The sequence below is a fragment of the Notolabrus celidotus genome, chromosome 1 (assembly GCF_009762535.1).
Source record: "Notolabrus celidotus isolate fNotCel1 chromosome 1, fNotCel1.pri, whole genome shotgun sequence".
Classification (NCBI taxonomy): domain Eukaryota; kingdom Metazoa; phylum Chordata; class Actinopteri; order Labriformes; family Labridae; genus Notolabrus; species Notolabrus celidotus.
In genome coordinates this window covers 33202058-33218131 of record NC_048272.1, presented here as the reverse complement: position 1 = coordinate 33218131, position 16074 = coordinate 33202058, and the positions used below count along the sequence as shown (strand labels likewise).

Genomic DNA, 16074 nt, shown 5'->3' with positions numbered 1-16074 from the left:
ATAAATACTGCTTATTTAGGAGCAGATTTTTAGTATAATGAAAAAAAATTTTTTCTCTTCTGTGTCTCTCTCAGATTATGAGCCTCAGTCCATCTGTGAGCATCTGCAGTATCTGTTTGCACTCCTGCAGAACAGCAATAGAAAGTACATCGACCCTTCAGGGCTGGTCAAAGCACTGGGCCTGGACACAGGACAGCAGCAGGTAAACCACAACATGAAACCCTGCAAAGTGTCACAACATCACCTTACGTTACCTGGCCATTTTCCCAGTTTAGGCTGGGATAGATTATTGATATTTATTTGCCAAGCGTCAGATTTTTGTAATTTCCCCCTGCCGAGAGGATTATGCTCAGAATTGCTCACTGTCTCTTCTCTGAATCCATACGCTATATGTCATTGATCACCTGCTTTCATCTTCTGTAAGTGATTATCTACGTTTTGCTAAGTACAGTAAACCCAGAGATATTGAGTCAGCACCTTTTTCATAGTCTATCTTTTCATCACCATCCATTGAATTCCAAAATGTCTCTTTCAGGATGCCCAGGAGTTTTCAAAGCTTTTTATGTCTCTACTGGAGGACACACTGTCCAAACAGAAGAGCCCCAGCCTGCAGAACGTCATCCAGCAGCAGTTCTGTGGACAGTTCTCCTACGTCACTGTGTAAGTCTGGCCAGAACTAAAACCTCATAAAGGTTTATCCCTAAGGTCCCACTGAAAACAAACAATCGCTTGATATTCCAATGTGCTTCATAGCTCAAATCATTTACAGCCAAGTCAACCAGAGACTGCTGTTTTAGCAGACAGTTGCATCAGTTAAAATAGAGATGGATGACTTTAAAGTGTTAGGATGGACTTTTTCTTTCTTGGCGCTCCAGATCTGACATGACTGTCATCCCTCATCCTTCATTGTCCTTGGAGTCAGAGTCCTTGTTTGAACCTTTGTAAATAACAACAGATCTCCCTGTCGTCAAACTGGCTTTGTGTAGTTCCAGTTTGACTGTGATTGTTGAGCATCCTCCTGAGGGTTTTATTACCTGTGAGTTCTATGTTTTCACTTTTCTGTGTCCTTAAGACCTTTTATTGATTTTTTAATAGATTTTATAGATTTATAAAATGCATAGTTAAACTGCATATTGTACAAACTTCTTCCCCCTCTGTCCTCCTACCTGGAAGCCGTCTGGGCATTGAGATCCAGCTACTGCACCACAACGAATCCCACCATCCCTTTACACTTGTAGTCTTCATTGAGCCCAGCAACGGCGTATGTGATTTTGCATTGGCTGTGGTGTTGCAGAAGCACAAGGGGCATAACGTGTGAATAAACTGCATATGCTGCACACTCACATACAGCACTGTTCCACCCTGCTGATTCAAACTATTACAGTGACTCTGTTACGCCTCTGTCAATGCCGGCTGAGTAACCATTATGCCTCTGCATGTTATATGGGGCAGATCAGGTGTAACAGAGTCTGAACAGTCCTGTTTCCAACATGTATTGTAAGAAGAAGGGCTAGAGTTTCTTACTAATTTAAAGATATACATTTTGTAATGACAAAGCAAGAGAAAGCGAGTAAGATAATTAGGCAAGTAAAAAAGGGTGGCACCAAGCGGCAAACTCCGGTCTCAAACGATGAAGCCAATGCGGAAGTGCTATAAACTGCAATACATCGAGAATCCGCTTGAGGCTGGCTGCAGAAACACCGGAAACTACATAGATATGAATGGGAAAAAGACGATCTTTGCAGCATTAATAAACATGTTTACAGCCTGGTTCAAAAAACGGCTTGGCCCTATGAAGCTAATCTCTCTAATGGCACACACTGTACGGGGAGTGAATTTTTTTCTAACGTGACGGTTCAGAAGATATTAGGATTACGAGTTTTGCCCAAATAAGGACATGACTGACGTGACTCCCGGTCGGGAACACACAGCCATTGGCTAAGAGGCTCACACTACGTCACACTCTGCCTGTTTGAGTTCCGCATTTCCAATATGGCTGCCGCCGTCGATTTGCTTCAAAACAGCTCTCAGGAACAGATGAGTGACGTCACGGATACTACGTCCATATTTTATACAGTCTATGGGTGGCACATTAAAAAAACAAACAGGAAAACATTAGGTTTATGTGATTGACAACTATATACATAGTAACGGTGTTACATTGGAAAGAGAGAGAGGGAGGATGCTTCTTTAAGCCTAGGACTTCTGAACTTACTCCAGATAAGGTCTGAACTAGGGATGTAAATTTCAAGTATTTTCCGTGATTTATCTTTGGAAATGTTAACAATCAATTATCGATTGATCATTGAAAAAACGTAAACGTTTCCACGTCAAAAACAATGCCAAATGCGTTTTTTCCTCTAAATCAAATTTTTCCTTCACAACACAATGTATATAACTGACAGTATTGAATAGCTACAGATCCTATTGATGTGTTCAAAATGTTAAACACGCTGAATATCAACGTGTGGAGCAGGCTCATGATCTCCGCGGACATACAGTCATAAAAGTGAAGGCTCAGACTTCAACAAGGGAACTGAACAGAAAAATATTTTAGACTCACAGTGTCCAGTGTCAAGCATGTGAACATGATCAGGTGTCAGCCGGGAGTGCAACCGGGTCATAATCAGTCCGGGGGCAGAGGAAAAAAGCGCTCGTAGAGACCTGTCACTCAGCCACAGCCCCCAGCTGAGCGTCTCCGCTGTACGCAACACCTTTAGTCAGCTGATTCACATCCAAACATGTTTTAATGTGAGACAACATGATGTTTGTTCCACGTGATAGAAAATCGGGAAAAAAAATGTGTTCGAGTAAGTTCTCAACAATCAATGAATAGATACTCGATTCATTGTGGACATCCCTAGTCTCATCATTAATACTGAGATGGATTGTAAACACACTTTATGGAAACTCCAGTGTTGACCTGCATGCAAGGGAACAATCAGACTGCTAATGCACACTTTATCACTCTGTAAAGCTGATCAAACAGCCAGTTACATCAACAGCATATCTCAGGATGTGTATCTGAAACTCATGTTTTTTTTTGTGGGATCCAGTGAGCTACGAGGTGATCTTTGAAGGTTTCATTAATTTTTCATGGCTCAGGACTTAATGTTCCTCCACCATAGAGCGTGAGTAAGTGGGGCAGTATCCCTCTCTGTCAGCAGTACTGCACGCCTGGTCAGGAGAGAAGTGATCATAGCCTGCTGCAGTGTTTTGGATGTTTTCTGCTTTGGAGATAAAAGTGAATTCTTTCTTTACATAGAAACGAGGCAAACATCCCTGGATGTCCTCAGATTACTCCAGAAGAATGTCTCTATTTCTTCTCCTCTTACATTCCTGCTCAGTGACGTCCAGCATACTGTACGATGATTAATGTCACACACCAGACAGCAGACTGGCTTTGTGTCAGAACCTCTTCTTTTCATTTCGCCCCATGACTTCTTTTAAACCATCTCTATGTCGGGCACCTTAGGAACCTTACAGCTCTACAGAGCTCCGTTTTGAGTGAGGTGTCAGGCCCCGGCTCATAACTTGGAGCAGTGAATAGGTCTGTCGTTCAGTTTTTCACATTAAATGAGTAAGTGATCTGCATGAAAAGGACATTCACTTTCAGATGCACCTTTTCAAACGTCACATATTTGACTTGTCTGTGTCAGAAAATGCAATAAGATGCAGCAGTGAAGAAGGTGAGGGGAAGTCTTCTTGTTGCTCAGAGAGATTCGCTTTTTAAAAAGTCACACTGTCTGGTAAATAAATCAGACGTGGGGCCGATGAGGGGTGAGAAGAGGTTTTACAGCTGCTTGCTTACATTTTTTCACGGAGCAATCAGCCTTCTTGGTGTCCAGTTAAAGGTGGAAGTAAGATCTCAGGTATTTTAACAAGGCTTGGTTCAGTGGAAGTAAAGGTTGTCTCTTTACTGGAGTCTATTTGGACTTGGACTTGGACTGCAGTGAGCCCCAAATAATCTACTGGAAACAACAACAGCATGATTCTAGCAGAGATGTTTGAGGCTGCAGTAAAATCTGTTAACCTGCTTGTGTTGTTTCTTTCCAGCTGTAACCAGTGTGGGCGATCTTCTGCACTGCTGTCTCGATTTTATGAACTGGAGCTGAACATCCAGGGCCACAAGAACCTCAACGAGTGTGTCACAGAGTTTCTGAAGGTAGCTTTCACATTATTAACACAAACGCAGCATCCTCACCTCTGACAGAAACCCTGTGCTCGTGCATAAAAGCAGTGGTAACTCAAATAGTTCACAGCTTTGTTTTAGGAATGCTACTCAAACAGCTCTTCTGTCCTGTAGGTGCATTGTTGAGTGTGTTTGTTTGAATGTGTATTTTCACAATGGTTACCATGTTCCTTCTCTCTGCTTAGGAGGAGAAGCTGGACGGGGAGAACCGCTACTTCTGTGAGAGCTGTCAGAGTAAACAGAACGCCACCCGAAGGATCAAACTGCACAGCCTCCCTCCAACTCTCAACCTGCAGCTCATGCGCTTCGTCTTTGACAGGTTGTTATTCACCGTTTATAAAAGTATAGCATCAAAAATAGACCTCAGAAACAAAATACTTATCTTAATAAGTAGCTATTCAGAGTGCTTTTTACTTCAAAGCAGTATTTTTATTATTTGTGTTTATGAGGTTTTAACTAACTTTTCTCTTCTTCTGCAGACAAACAGGCCACAAGAAGAAGCTCAACACCTTTATCAGTTTTCCAGAGCAGCTGGACATGGGGCCTTTCATGGAGGGAAAACAAGGTATCAACAGCATCATTTATAATACACACACACACACACACACACACACACACACACACACACACACACACACACACACACACACACACACACACACTCTCACTCACTCACTCACTCACTCACTCACTCACTCACTCAGGCACATTGTGCATTTTAGTAGATACCGTCCTCTTCGTATCTGTCTGTTAATGCAACAACCAAAACCAAGTCCTTTATTTTGAAGTCAAGAGGAACATTTGAAACAACTCAAACCCAGAGAAGGTGTCAGATTAGATGATCTTTCCTGATGATGAACGACAGTCAAAACAAGTTTTCTAAATCCACACACTTATCTTCAAACAGCTGCAGACTTTTAACTCTCCTTTTATTTGTGTTTCCAGACCAGAAGTTCGTCTACGAGCTGAGTGCGGTGCTCATCCATCGGGGCATCAGTGCGTACTCTGGCCACTACATCGCACATGTGAAAGACGCTCGCACGGGCGACTGGTACAAATTCAATGACGAGGAAATCGAGAAGATGGAAGGAAAGAAGCTGCAGCTCGGCATTGAGGAAGACATCGGTGAGTTGTGCTTAATAGACACTTTGTAGTTCTGCATTTTTATAATTTTACTAAAACGTTCCTGACATTTAAAAAGGAACATGGCATTTGTGACCCTCTTACTCAAAGATGTTTCTGCCACTTGAAGAAAAGCCAGCGTTAAGGTGTTGTGTTATGAACTGAAAGGGAGATGCTAATTATTATGTGCATTACCTTGCTAACTCTTCATTTTGACCATAGTCTCTGTCTGAACCTGCCGTAGTCTACATTTAATTCACTGTTAGCATCTCCCTGAAGGGCTGATGTTAAGCTCAGGCTCTGTAAGGCTCCACAGGATATCATGAACCTCTTGCACCAGACAGGTGTCTAAGTTGTCTCTGCAGCCTGCTCTGAGTTTTCCTCAGACACCTTTAGACATTTCTGGAAATTGTGCTTTCCTATCAGTACCCTTGTATATTTCATCCAGTGTTTTATCTCAGTTTCTTTTTGTTTTACTTCATTTCATGTCTGTTTCCTGTTTCTTACGTTGAGACATGTTGTGGCTTTTGTCATGTTTGTAAATATAAACACTTTCTGAAAGTTTTGGCTCCTCCCTCTTCATGTTCTTTGTCTGTAGCTGAGACAGTAAAATCCCAAACACGAAAGCCAAAGTGCAGTAAAGGCTACCACTGCTCCAGAAACGCCTACATGTTGGTGTATAAAGTCCAAGAGGAGGAGGGCTCCGATCCCCCGATGACCAATGTCGAGGTTCCAAGTGAGTATGACAGTTTTAACTAATTTACTATTTTACATGTGTGTGTATCGTGTTATTACAAACACTGTAACCACACACTGTCGCTGTCCTTCTCCCCAGCCTTCCTTCAGAGGTTGGTGGACCAAGACAACCATAAATTTGAGGAGTGGTGCTGTGAGATGTCTGACATGAGAAAGCAGAGCGTGGATAAGGGCAAAGCCAAACACGAGGAGGTCAAGGAGCTGTACGAGCTTCTGCCTGCAAGAGATGGTAAGTAAGAGCAGTCCCTGATCACCCAGGGTCCAAAAACAGAGCGTTGTAGTTCTTCTGACACCACATCATTGTTTCCAGATAATCTGTGTTTCAGTAATAACGTGTGAGGGATTTAGTGCGTATTACATTTGTATTACTCATGTTGTATGAAGGTTATGTACAATGTTTTCACAGAATAATCCTGGTCCCTGCAGTCGGTGGCCCTGTGCCTGTTTCTGTCTGATATCCCTCTCTGCCTTTCTTCCTCAGGTGAGCCGTATGAGTTTGTCCCCCTCGAATGGTTGAAGAAGTGGCTGGACGACTCCACTGCCACAAAAGAAATCGACACCACCCTCTTCTTGTGTTCTCACGGCAAACTTCACCCGGACAAGGTGGCTGACTCCAAGAGGGTTTCCATGAAAGCTGCTCAGCTCCTCTACGAGCGCTACGGTGGAGGGCCGAGACTGGACGGTGAGTCAAACGGAGGCTCTGAGGTCATTCTGCAAAAACAAAGTAGTGCAACCATTTCTGATTAAAGAGTTACACAGCTATGGTATCTTCCTGTCAGGAATGTCACACACTGACTGTATTTGTGACATTTTATGAAACATGTGTTTGCAGTAAAATGTGAAACTTTGTGCTCAAACTATTTAACTGTAGACATGTATAGGATCCAGATTGCTTCTGACACGGCATCGTTGGTCTTCTACTTTGATACAAATCTCCCATCTGTGTGTTTGTTCAGACTCTTCTCTGTGCAGAGAGTGCGTTAGTCAGAGGTGCAGAGTGCTGCGGCTGAAGAATCAACTCAATGAAGACTTCAAAGAAGTCTCTAACCTGGTCAAACGAACACTCAGGTAAACACTCACACTGAGTCATGTTGGGATGAAATGTATGTACAACACTTAATATCTCTCTGATTACAAGATAAATGTCAATTTCATTTATGAATAAATGTCCCTTGAGTCTTATCTTAAAGTCAAAACAGCAGTTTGACTGTCAGACAGGAAACATTTAAATCAGGGCCGTCAGACAAGTTTTTAATCACAAAGAATCACAAAATATATAGAGTTAACTGTGATTAATAACACTTTAAATGAAATATTTAAATTTCCATTATTTTGCATTTTAAACAGGTAAAAAATATTCTTATTATTTATTTATTATTTTTGAACATCTTGAAAAACAAATTTAAAAAATAAAGATCTATGTGCAACATAGGATGAAGTACAGAACTTTACGAGTCCTATCCCTTTCTCCATTTTAAATTAGTCCAGTTAAATCCATTAAACACAGACTGAGGCATTCAAACAACACCAAAGAAAACGTATATTTATAATTACAATAGCAGTGCAACAACAAAACAAATATACACTACCAGTCAAAAGTTTGGAAACACCTTCTCATTCAAGGGTTTGTATTTAATTTAATTATTTGAAACACTGTAGATTAATACTGAAGACATCAAAACTATGAAAGAACATATAAGGAATTATTTAATGAACAAAAAAGTGTTAAACAAAGCAGAATATGTTTTATATTTTAGATTCTGTAAAGTAGCCCCCTTTTTCCTTCATGACAGCTTTGCACACTCTTGGTATTCTCTCAGTCTGCTTCATGAAGTGGTCTCCTGGAATAGTTTCTAATGAACATAAGCCTTGTCAAGAGTTCATTTGTAGAATGACTTGCCTTCTTAATGTGTTTGAGACCATCAGTTGTGTTGTTCAGAGGTAGGGTTAGTAGCCTACATAATGGATAGCCCTATTTGATTTCTGTTGTAATCCAGATTATGGCAAAACCAGATTATTTCATAGTTTTGATGTCTTCAGTATTAAACTACAATGTTGAAAATAATTCAAATAAATAAAAACCATTGAATGAGAAGGTGTGTCCAAACTTTTGACTGGTAGTGTATATCTTGAGTAGGTCATTACACAGAGCAACTACACTGCTAGTATTTCCCAGTGTGATCAGTTAAGCTCCTAAATTGACTCAGCTGTTTGCATTAGTGATAAATATCTGTGAATATCTACATGTGTATGTGTGTTTGAACTGAAAGCAGCAGAGACTGAGGGGAGTGTGCTGTCCCAAAGAGCAGTGGTGTCGTTGTTTTCCATCACAGCAAACAGAGACAGTGGCTTTACTACGGTGTGCTGAAAAGGACAAAATGGGATTTAAAATTATTTTTTATAAACATTGATTTTCAGACTTTAAGTGCGTCACAGTCGACAAGTTAATGACAACCCTAATTTCACTCACCCTTAACGACTAGTTTTAAAGGCTGATTCAGGAGTTACACGAGACGATGAGACAGTGAATTTCCCCTCACCATTGTGTGTGTTTTCATGTGTGTGTTTTTTAGTGATGAGGGGTACTGGGTGGGTAAAGCGTCCCTGCGTAGCTGGAGGCAGTTGGCTTTGGATCAGCTGGAGGAGGATGAGCAGGAAACCAAACACAGTAACGGACAGACCAACGGACAGGGACCACACACCAACAACAGCAAAGGTATGAGGAGCGGATGTGATGTAGTGTCCCCTCTCTGTGTCCTGAGTTTGACTTCATTTATCTTATTGTTTTTTTTCTGTCTGTCGTTTGAGTACAGTTTGTTATGTTTTAATATTCAACATTGATGATTAGCATGATTTTCTTTAGGAAACCTGATGAAGTGAATATTCTGAATTTACTTCACACACAGTTTGTAAAACTAACCCACCCTTGATTATGCTGATAGGAGTAATCGTAGTCATGAAGGTATTTCATCATAAAGCAAAGCAGATATTCAGTGTCAACTGTAGCCCTAATGTGTTGACACATCAGAGGGATCAGGCTCAATGTTTGATTGCTTTCTGTAGGGATAGACATTACAACAAAGAAGAAAACAAAGTGGAACAAGTAAAGGTAATCAATAGACAGGACTGTAATGTACACGAGTATGTTTATGGATACTGTGCCCAAAAACTGGTGATAAAAGTTTATCCTTTAACAGTTTAAGAAGTCTGAAACATGAAGGTTTTCACAGTCATGGTGGAAACGTCAGGGCATCTAAAGGCCAAACCTCTTCACACTTTCACTCCAATGTGGAGATATTTCCCTCATTTGAAAAACTGATCTTCTGATGGCATTGCAGCATACACTCATAGAGGGACAGAGTCCGGAGGGTTCAGGGTTATTACAGCCTTTACCAAAGTGATAGACACACTGACTTTACCACCTTGTAGCTATGGTACCAGCAAAAACATCCATTTTTGTCAGAGCTGGGTCAATCATATCCTAAAAAGACACTCAGTACGTTTACATGCACAGTTTAGTCGAGCTATGGTTCTAGCTCAATTAGGCGGTTTAACTGGACTACTGTCCTCGTCCCAATTTACAAGCACTATGCGTGAATCAATTTATTGACAAAAGTATGTCCACCTCCACTATGAAGGTGGCGAAATGCAGCCTTTCAGCTTGTTACGGTTGATCTATTATGTCATACACCAAAATAATCCACAAACAAGTTTGGAAGAGGCCAACTGGCTGTATGTCAAACAGCTCTGTACCTTTCGTACGAGCGATGTAACAGCTTCGTCTTGTTTACTTCCCTTCCTCTTCTTCTCTGGTTGAGGTTCTGTTCACTACCTGGCTTCCTTCTGCTCACTTATGCTGTTCGACCTCTGGGTGGGTGAAAGCCTGGCGTGCAAACTGTGGAGCACATGCAGAATGCTTAGGCTAGTTTGAGTCCAATGAAGACATGCAAGAGAAAATAAAGCCCCACCTGCATTATCTCTGTCTGTCTCTGTTTTTGAGAACCTTGACTTGAAACATGTAACTTCAAAGTCCGGTTTTAGTTGGACTAAGGATATAAATCCATTTCTCTAACAACACGTAAACACACTGAGTCCCTGCCTGGTTAACGTGGACTTGGTTTCTCTGGTTGGTAGTTCAGTAGTAGGTAAATGAACAGCTCCTGTGAGACTTACTATCTGGAACTGCTTGATTACAGAGTACAGCCAGGAGCTCTCAGAGGGCACCGAGGATGAGATGAAGACTTTCAACGAGGACATAGTCTGCTGTCATGGTACCGCCTTATCATCTACATTTATCTTGTTGCATACACACTCCTGGTTTCATATCTTTGTGGACCGCTGACTCTTTACCGTGTCTCTCCTGTAGGGGGTTTGAGTATCCTGGAGACGGAACGTAAGCTGGTGTCGTCTGAAGTTTGGACTAAGCTGAGGGAATACTTCCCCAAAGCCCCAGAATTCACCAAGATCCAGGAGTCCTGTCAGCAATGCGTGGTGAGTCCACATGAAGTGTGTTCAGACTACACTGAGGGGCGTTGGTGGATTAGTGCTCGAGTTAACCTCTTTTTTTCCTTTTGTTCCCCAGACATTAGAGCAGGAGGAAAAGGACAACGAGGCTGTCAGTAAGATGATGGCCCTGGACCAGAAGAACCAACTTCTCAACCTCTTCCATGAAAAGAACCGGCCTGTGCTCACCAAATGGCCTCAGGTACAAACCAGGCTGTCGGTCTGCCAGAGTCATGTGACTCTTTCACATTTAAAATGCTGTTGAAAGAAGCCAGATGAAACATAAGTTGGTCATTATGTCATCACTCTGCAGTTGTTAAAGTAGAACAATTACACTGACTTACAGAACATTGGAAATATAGAACTAATGAGCCTAAAGGCACTGTGAGGAGTTTTAACTGATTTTGAAAAAGTGTCACTCTTAAAGTGACGGCGCTTTATTATGAGATATGAGATAATCAGCAACGAGGTTGGATATTTTTTTGAACTGAGCTTTAGCGACTGTGTTCAGGTTGGATGTTCCACGAAAAAGCAGAGTCGTTATTCGTCATTAACAAAGATCTGTATTGATTAATTTGCTTCAACTACAAATGCTCACTTGAACAAGAGCCACAACTTTATGACTGTGGGTGACGATGCTCATGGGAAATTAAGCCTTCATCCTAGATAAACATTACTGATTTCATCCAGAGGGGTCACCAGAATCAGCACAACATGAACACTCCTCACAGCGCTTTTAACTGTCAATAAATACATAAAAAATAAACAGTACAAACAAAGTGCAACATGAATGATCAAACACATGAAACGTGTTCTCAGATTGTGTTCAATCTTCTCTCGTTGTTCCCTTCAGGGCACAGATGTACTTTACATTGTTCCTCTTTTCTTTGTTGACGAGTGGAGGAAATTCATCAGGTATGTTTGCTCCAACAAAACAATAAACACATGTATTTATTATTGTGTTTATTGAATAAGCTCAGCCTTCCTTATAAGGCATGTTGCCTGAATGTCAGATGTGTTAAATGTAATGAATTTAAAAGTTTGATTGAGTTTGCATCAAGTTTGACTCTCTCACCTCTGAACCTGCCTGCACCTTGTGACCGTCAGTGAAATTGCATACCAACCTTTAAAACTGTTAGAAATAGAATACATTTTGTTGATTATACAGTGTACAATGAAATCTGAAATGATTCCACTTAAAGTGCAAAATATTCAGGCATCCACAGTAACACACATCATGTGTTCACGTGAGAAAAAGAAAAGAGAGTGTGCAATGTTTATTGCATGTTCAAAAATTATGGTTTTTTTTTTCTTCACCTTTGCAGGAGACCAACCAAATGCTCTCCAGTGTCTAATGTAGGAAACACTCTGCTGCTCTGTCCTCATGGAGGTTTCATGTTCACCTACGACTCGCTGATCAATGGAGATGCACAACAGTGAGTTCTGTTTATTCAACTTGAGAATAACTGCGACCGTTTTTAACCACAGAAGTGTTTTAGATTTGTGTTTCCATCAGTTATATTTATGTCAGGATAAAGATAACTGTACAAATAATGCAACTTTACTGCCCACACTCATAAGTATATTTAAACCTGAACCCAGTGAAGCAGCATTTCTCCTTCATTAGATATGATCAACAGTCTAAGTCAGTGTGTGTGTGATCAGCAGATGCTCTTCATTTTCCACGAAACACAAATCTGAATCTTCTTAGATTTTCAGCTTTTACTTCACTGTGCAGGTCGCATGAATAAAACCAGCCCTGAGTCGCCGTATGACTGCGTGAACGTTGCCTTAGTCTCATGTCGTGCTGTTTATCCTGCACAGTATAGCTCTGCTTTGGCCTGGCGAATGGGAAGTGATCAGCAGGCTCTTCATCGTGGACCAGCCGATCTCCATCCACTGCTTCAACCAGACCACACCCAGCGGCCCCTCCACTCAGTACACCACTCAGCCTGGTGAGTGAGCACAGTTTAGGATGAAGTTTAAAACTTCAAGTGTTTACTGAAATGCCCTTTCTTCAAGATACTCAAAAGAACCCTGGGCTATATTTGTACATGCATAGAAATGCTGGAAGTCCTCCAGTAGATTGCTTCAGCCTGCAGCCATTAGACGGCCTGTAACAACGGCTGCAGCACCATCTCTCAGAACAAATGCACCTGGTGAAAGTGCTTCCATGTATTGTGCTCGATCCTCCCTGTAATGAAGTTACAGATGACAGGAATGTAAATATGAGCCTGTCAATGGAAGAAAAAAAACTTCCGGTAGAAGTTGGCACTTTTGCTGTGCAGGAAATATCAACCCGGGAAATGTAAAACTAGGACTCCAGTTATAAAATGAAGGGTGTCATAAAAAGGTTTGTATTGCAGGTTAGTAGAGGCCAGCAGCTGTAGTCATATTGTATTACAGATGTTTTAAAGGACTCTTCAAGTGACTGATCTGCAGGGACCAAAAGTTCTGCAACAGTTTGAATTGAAAACCCTTTTTAATGCACTTCATAACACTTGGATATTGTGCGAGGGTCTTTTCCTTTTTTGCTCTTCATGTCCCTGACCGATTTGATATTTGTGTGTTCAGATCTATGTTGGGAGTGCAGAGAGAGCTTCCTTTTCCAGCAGCAGAGAGACCTTAGAGAGTACACACAGGCAACTATCTACATCCGCAAAGTCATCGAAGATAAGAGGGTATGAAAAGCTGGACTTTGTAGGTCATACAACCAGAAACGAGCTGCATTTATTCACAACATCACAGAACAGACAATGTTAACATTAAGTCTTTGTCCATCCACAGATGATAAAGGAGGCAGCTCCGGAGATGAACGCCAGCAGCTCTGAGGCAGAGGAAGAGAGGGATGACCATCTGAAGATGGATGGAGAGAGAGATCCAGACTTCAGCCAGGTGAGTTCAGAACAGTGCCACAGCTGGACACTCGACTCTCTCATGTTACTGTCTGTGGACCCCTTGAAGGATTACATGAATGGTCGTGATGTCCTGTAAAAATAAGTCAAGTTTCTTTTTCCTTTTCTTTTTTTCCCCTCTGTCTTTATTGCAAATCTTGTCTTATAATTATGCTATGAGAGCGATGAAGAATAAAAGCCTCACCTTCTGTGACTTGCAGCTTGAGACATGTTCTAATGATCAAATACATTTCTTTAGTCAGAAGATGGAACAAAGCGACTAAAGCTGAGTGACGGCAGTGCAGCATCAACGGCCACTCCTCCAACCACAAGCTTGACCAAACTGGGAGGAATCAGGAGAAGCACCCGGCACAGGAAGCTCAGAGGAGAGAAAGCACTGATAGTCTCAGCCAATCAAACACTGAAAGAGCTGAAAATACAGGTGAGGACTGGAAATGGTAGCTTGTAAATGAAACAGGAAGTCAGGAGTATATTCACAAAAGTATCTTCCTCTGTGTTCCCGTCCTCGCAGATTATGCACGCCTTCTCTGTGGCTCCGTTTGACCAGAATCTCTCTATCGATGGAAAAAGTCTGACGGACGACTCGGCCACGCTGGGCAGTCTGGGCGTCATCCCTGAAAGCATCATCTGTCTAAAGGTACTGGTGCTTTTATTTTCTTAACTAAATCTCCACCTCTGAGGATGTAAGGAGTGAGGATGTAGTCTTCACTCTCATTGCAGCGTCTGGATTGTGGTAACAGACAAACGTCTCCTCTGTTGTTTCCTTCCAGGCTGATGAGCCGATCGCAGACTACGCTGCAATGGATGATGTTTATCAAGGTGAGAGGTCTTATCTTTATCTTGAATTCAGCTGCTGTTTTAATGAAAACAAGCTACATGATGTTCAGATGTTTTTTCTCATCCTGAGTTTCTCTGTTCAACAGTGAGAATGCCTGAGGAGGGATTCAAAGGTGAGCATTTGTTTACATCATTTTCCTCGGAAGGATTTTACTATTAAATTTACTGATACATTAAAGCTGACAGAGACGATCCTTAATGTCACTCTGAGTTCAGCTCATTATGTTAAACGTACTGCTGAAAACTGTGACTTGGACAGAATCCTAAATTTAGACTTTCTTAACTGAAGTGTGAGGAGCTTTAAACATTCACAAATCACAAACACAAGAGAGGAAAGGAAGGGGAAAAAAGCTGAAGAATAACACTGATGATTAATACAGGGCATTGTTTGCAGGGGGACACAGTTATGAGGCAGCTTGCAAAAAATGCAAATATCAGTCTTTAATCTTTGGATATATGGGCAAAGATATGACATTGCTGTTTTAACTACTATGCAAAAATAGTATTAAATTCACTGTTTGGGTCTTAAATTTAATATCTGAAAGTGTGCAGCATCCCTGAAACTGGATCAGACTCAATTGTGAGTATACAATTGTGATTATGAACAGTGGAGTTGCAGAATTGTGACACTCACTGAAATAGCAGCAGAAAGAAAGAAAGAGAAAGTAAAGTAAACTCAAATGTCTGTATTTGACCGCCCTAGTTGATGTGAAAGACAGGATAAGATATTACTTCATAGATCCCCAGAGGGAAATTGGTTGTTGCAGCAACACAGATATAAGTACAATGAAGAATAAGTATCAATTAGTAAAATAAAATAAGTAAAAATAAAAATAGATAAATAAAGACAAACACAAGTAGTTGTGTCTGAAGCAAGGACAGTAGGCCTAGCGCCTCATTATTTATTAGATTATTTATGTATGTAACAGACGTGTTTTTAGTATAATCCTCATTGTGGTTCTGTCACTCATCTCTTTGATTTTTGTTGTTGCTTCGGTCTGATGTGTTCTCTCCCTCTCTGCAGGAACGGGGCTTCTGGGGCACTGAGGAAAGCAGTCTGTAGCAATGCTTGAATTTGACAGATGTTGGATGGGAATTTTAAAAAAGCTTGAATTTGTCAAGTGTCCATATATAAATAAGTGCTTTATCTTTTTTTTTTACGTTTCGAGTAGGCTTTCTTTAATAAAAACTGTGACTCTGTTGCAAAGCCGCTGTTTTCTCTCCGTACGGTGAGCTGGCCTTTGATATTTAAACTTCCTAATCATTCTGAAGGACTGCGCGGTCGTGGTTCAGCCTGACTCATGGAAACGGGCTGTAAGCAAAGTGGGTCAGATATTAACTGAGGACTGCCTTCAGTTACAAGTAACTCAAGAAGTTCTGCTTTGTTTTTGACTCTTTTAAATTATGACAGAAGAAAAATTCATGTCTTTCCATCTTGTGGAAGCTTTTGTTCTCTCTGCACAGATTTCAGGTTTGTCAAAAGAATGCACGAGTAACTATATTACAGATATAACTGCTCTTAAATGTTAGAACATTTATTACCTCTACAGCAAGTCTATATCCATATACTCCCTGTGGCATTTAGAGATACATAGCTACACAGTATGTACAAAGGCTTATTTCTGCAGGAGCTTCAGCAGTGCAAACCTCGAGAGTTGGAAGTGAGAAACAGAACGCACACGGTGGTATGTCCTGTTCTTTTCACTGTTATTTCTTATGGACAATAAAGTTATTTTCAAAGCAGCCTGA

General features: G+C 41.1%; 1 protein-coding gene across 7 annotated transcripts in view; it reads left to right on the top strand.

Annotated features, from left to right (window-relative positions):
• Positions 1-16074, top strand: part of usp48 (ubiquitin specific peptidase 48) — a 19465-nt gene extending 3391 nt beyond the window's left edge. For 6 of the 7 annotated variants that reach the window (XM_034682541.1, XM_034682526.1, XM_034682518.1 and 3 more), the window contains exons 5-28: positions 75-202; positions 536-660; positions 4057-4165; positions 4378-4511; positions 4672-4757; positions 5138-5317; positions 5913-6050; positions 6150-6299; positions 6552-6752; positions 7027-7138; positions 8644-8786; positions 10267-10341; positions 10437-10561; positions 10653-10775; positions 11427-11488; positions 11899-12009; positions 12398-12528; positions 13148-13254; positions 13361-13468; positions 13727-13909; positions 14000-14125; positions 14259-14307; positions 14412-14438; positions 15350-16074. In XM_034682541.1, the coding sequence (XP_034538432.1) occupies positions 75-202; positions 536-660; positions 4057-4165; positions 4378-4511; positions 4672-4757; positions 5138-5317; positions 5913-6050; positions 6150-6299; positions 6552-6752; positions 7027-7138; positions 8644-8786; positions 10267-10341; positions 10437-10561; positions 10653-10775; positions 11427-11488; positions 11899-12009; positions 12398-12528; positions 13148-13254; positions 13361-13468; positions 13727-13909; positions 14000-14125; positions 14259-14307; positions 14412-14438; positions 15350-15372 (2756 nt within the window). In that variant the 3' untranslated portion in view covers positions 15373-16074. Of the gene's footprint in view, positions 1-74; positions 203-535; positions 661-4056; positions 4166-4377; positions 4512-4671; positions 4758-5137; positions 5318-5912; positions 6051-6149; positions 6300-6551; positions 6753-7026; positions 7139-8643; positions 8787-10266; positions 10342-10436; positions 10562-10652; positions 10776-11426; positions 11489-11898; positions 12010-12397; positions 12529-13147; positions 13255-13360; positions 13469-13726; positions 13910-13999; positions 14126-14258; positions 14308-14411; positions 14439-15349 lie in introns of those variants that run through there. The other variant, XR_004631108.1, reaches the window with a different exon arrangement.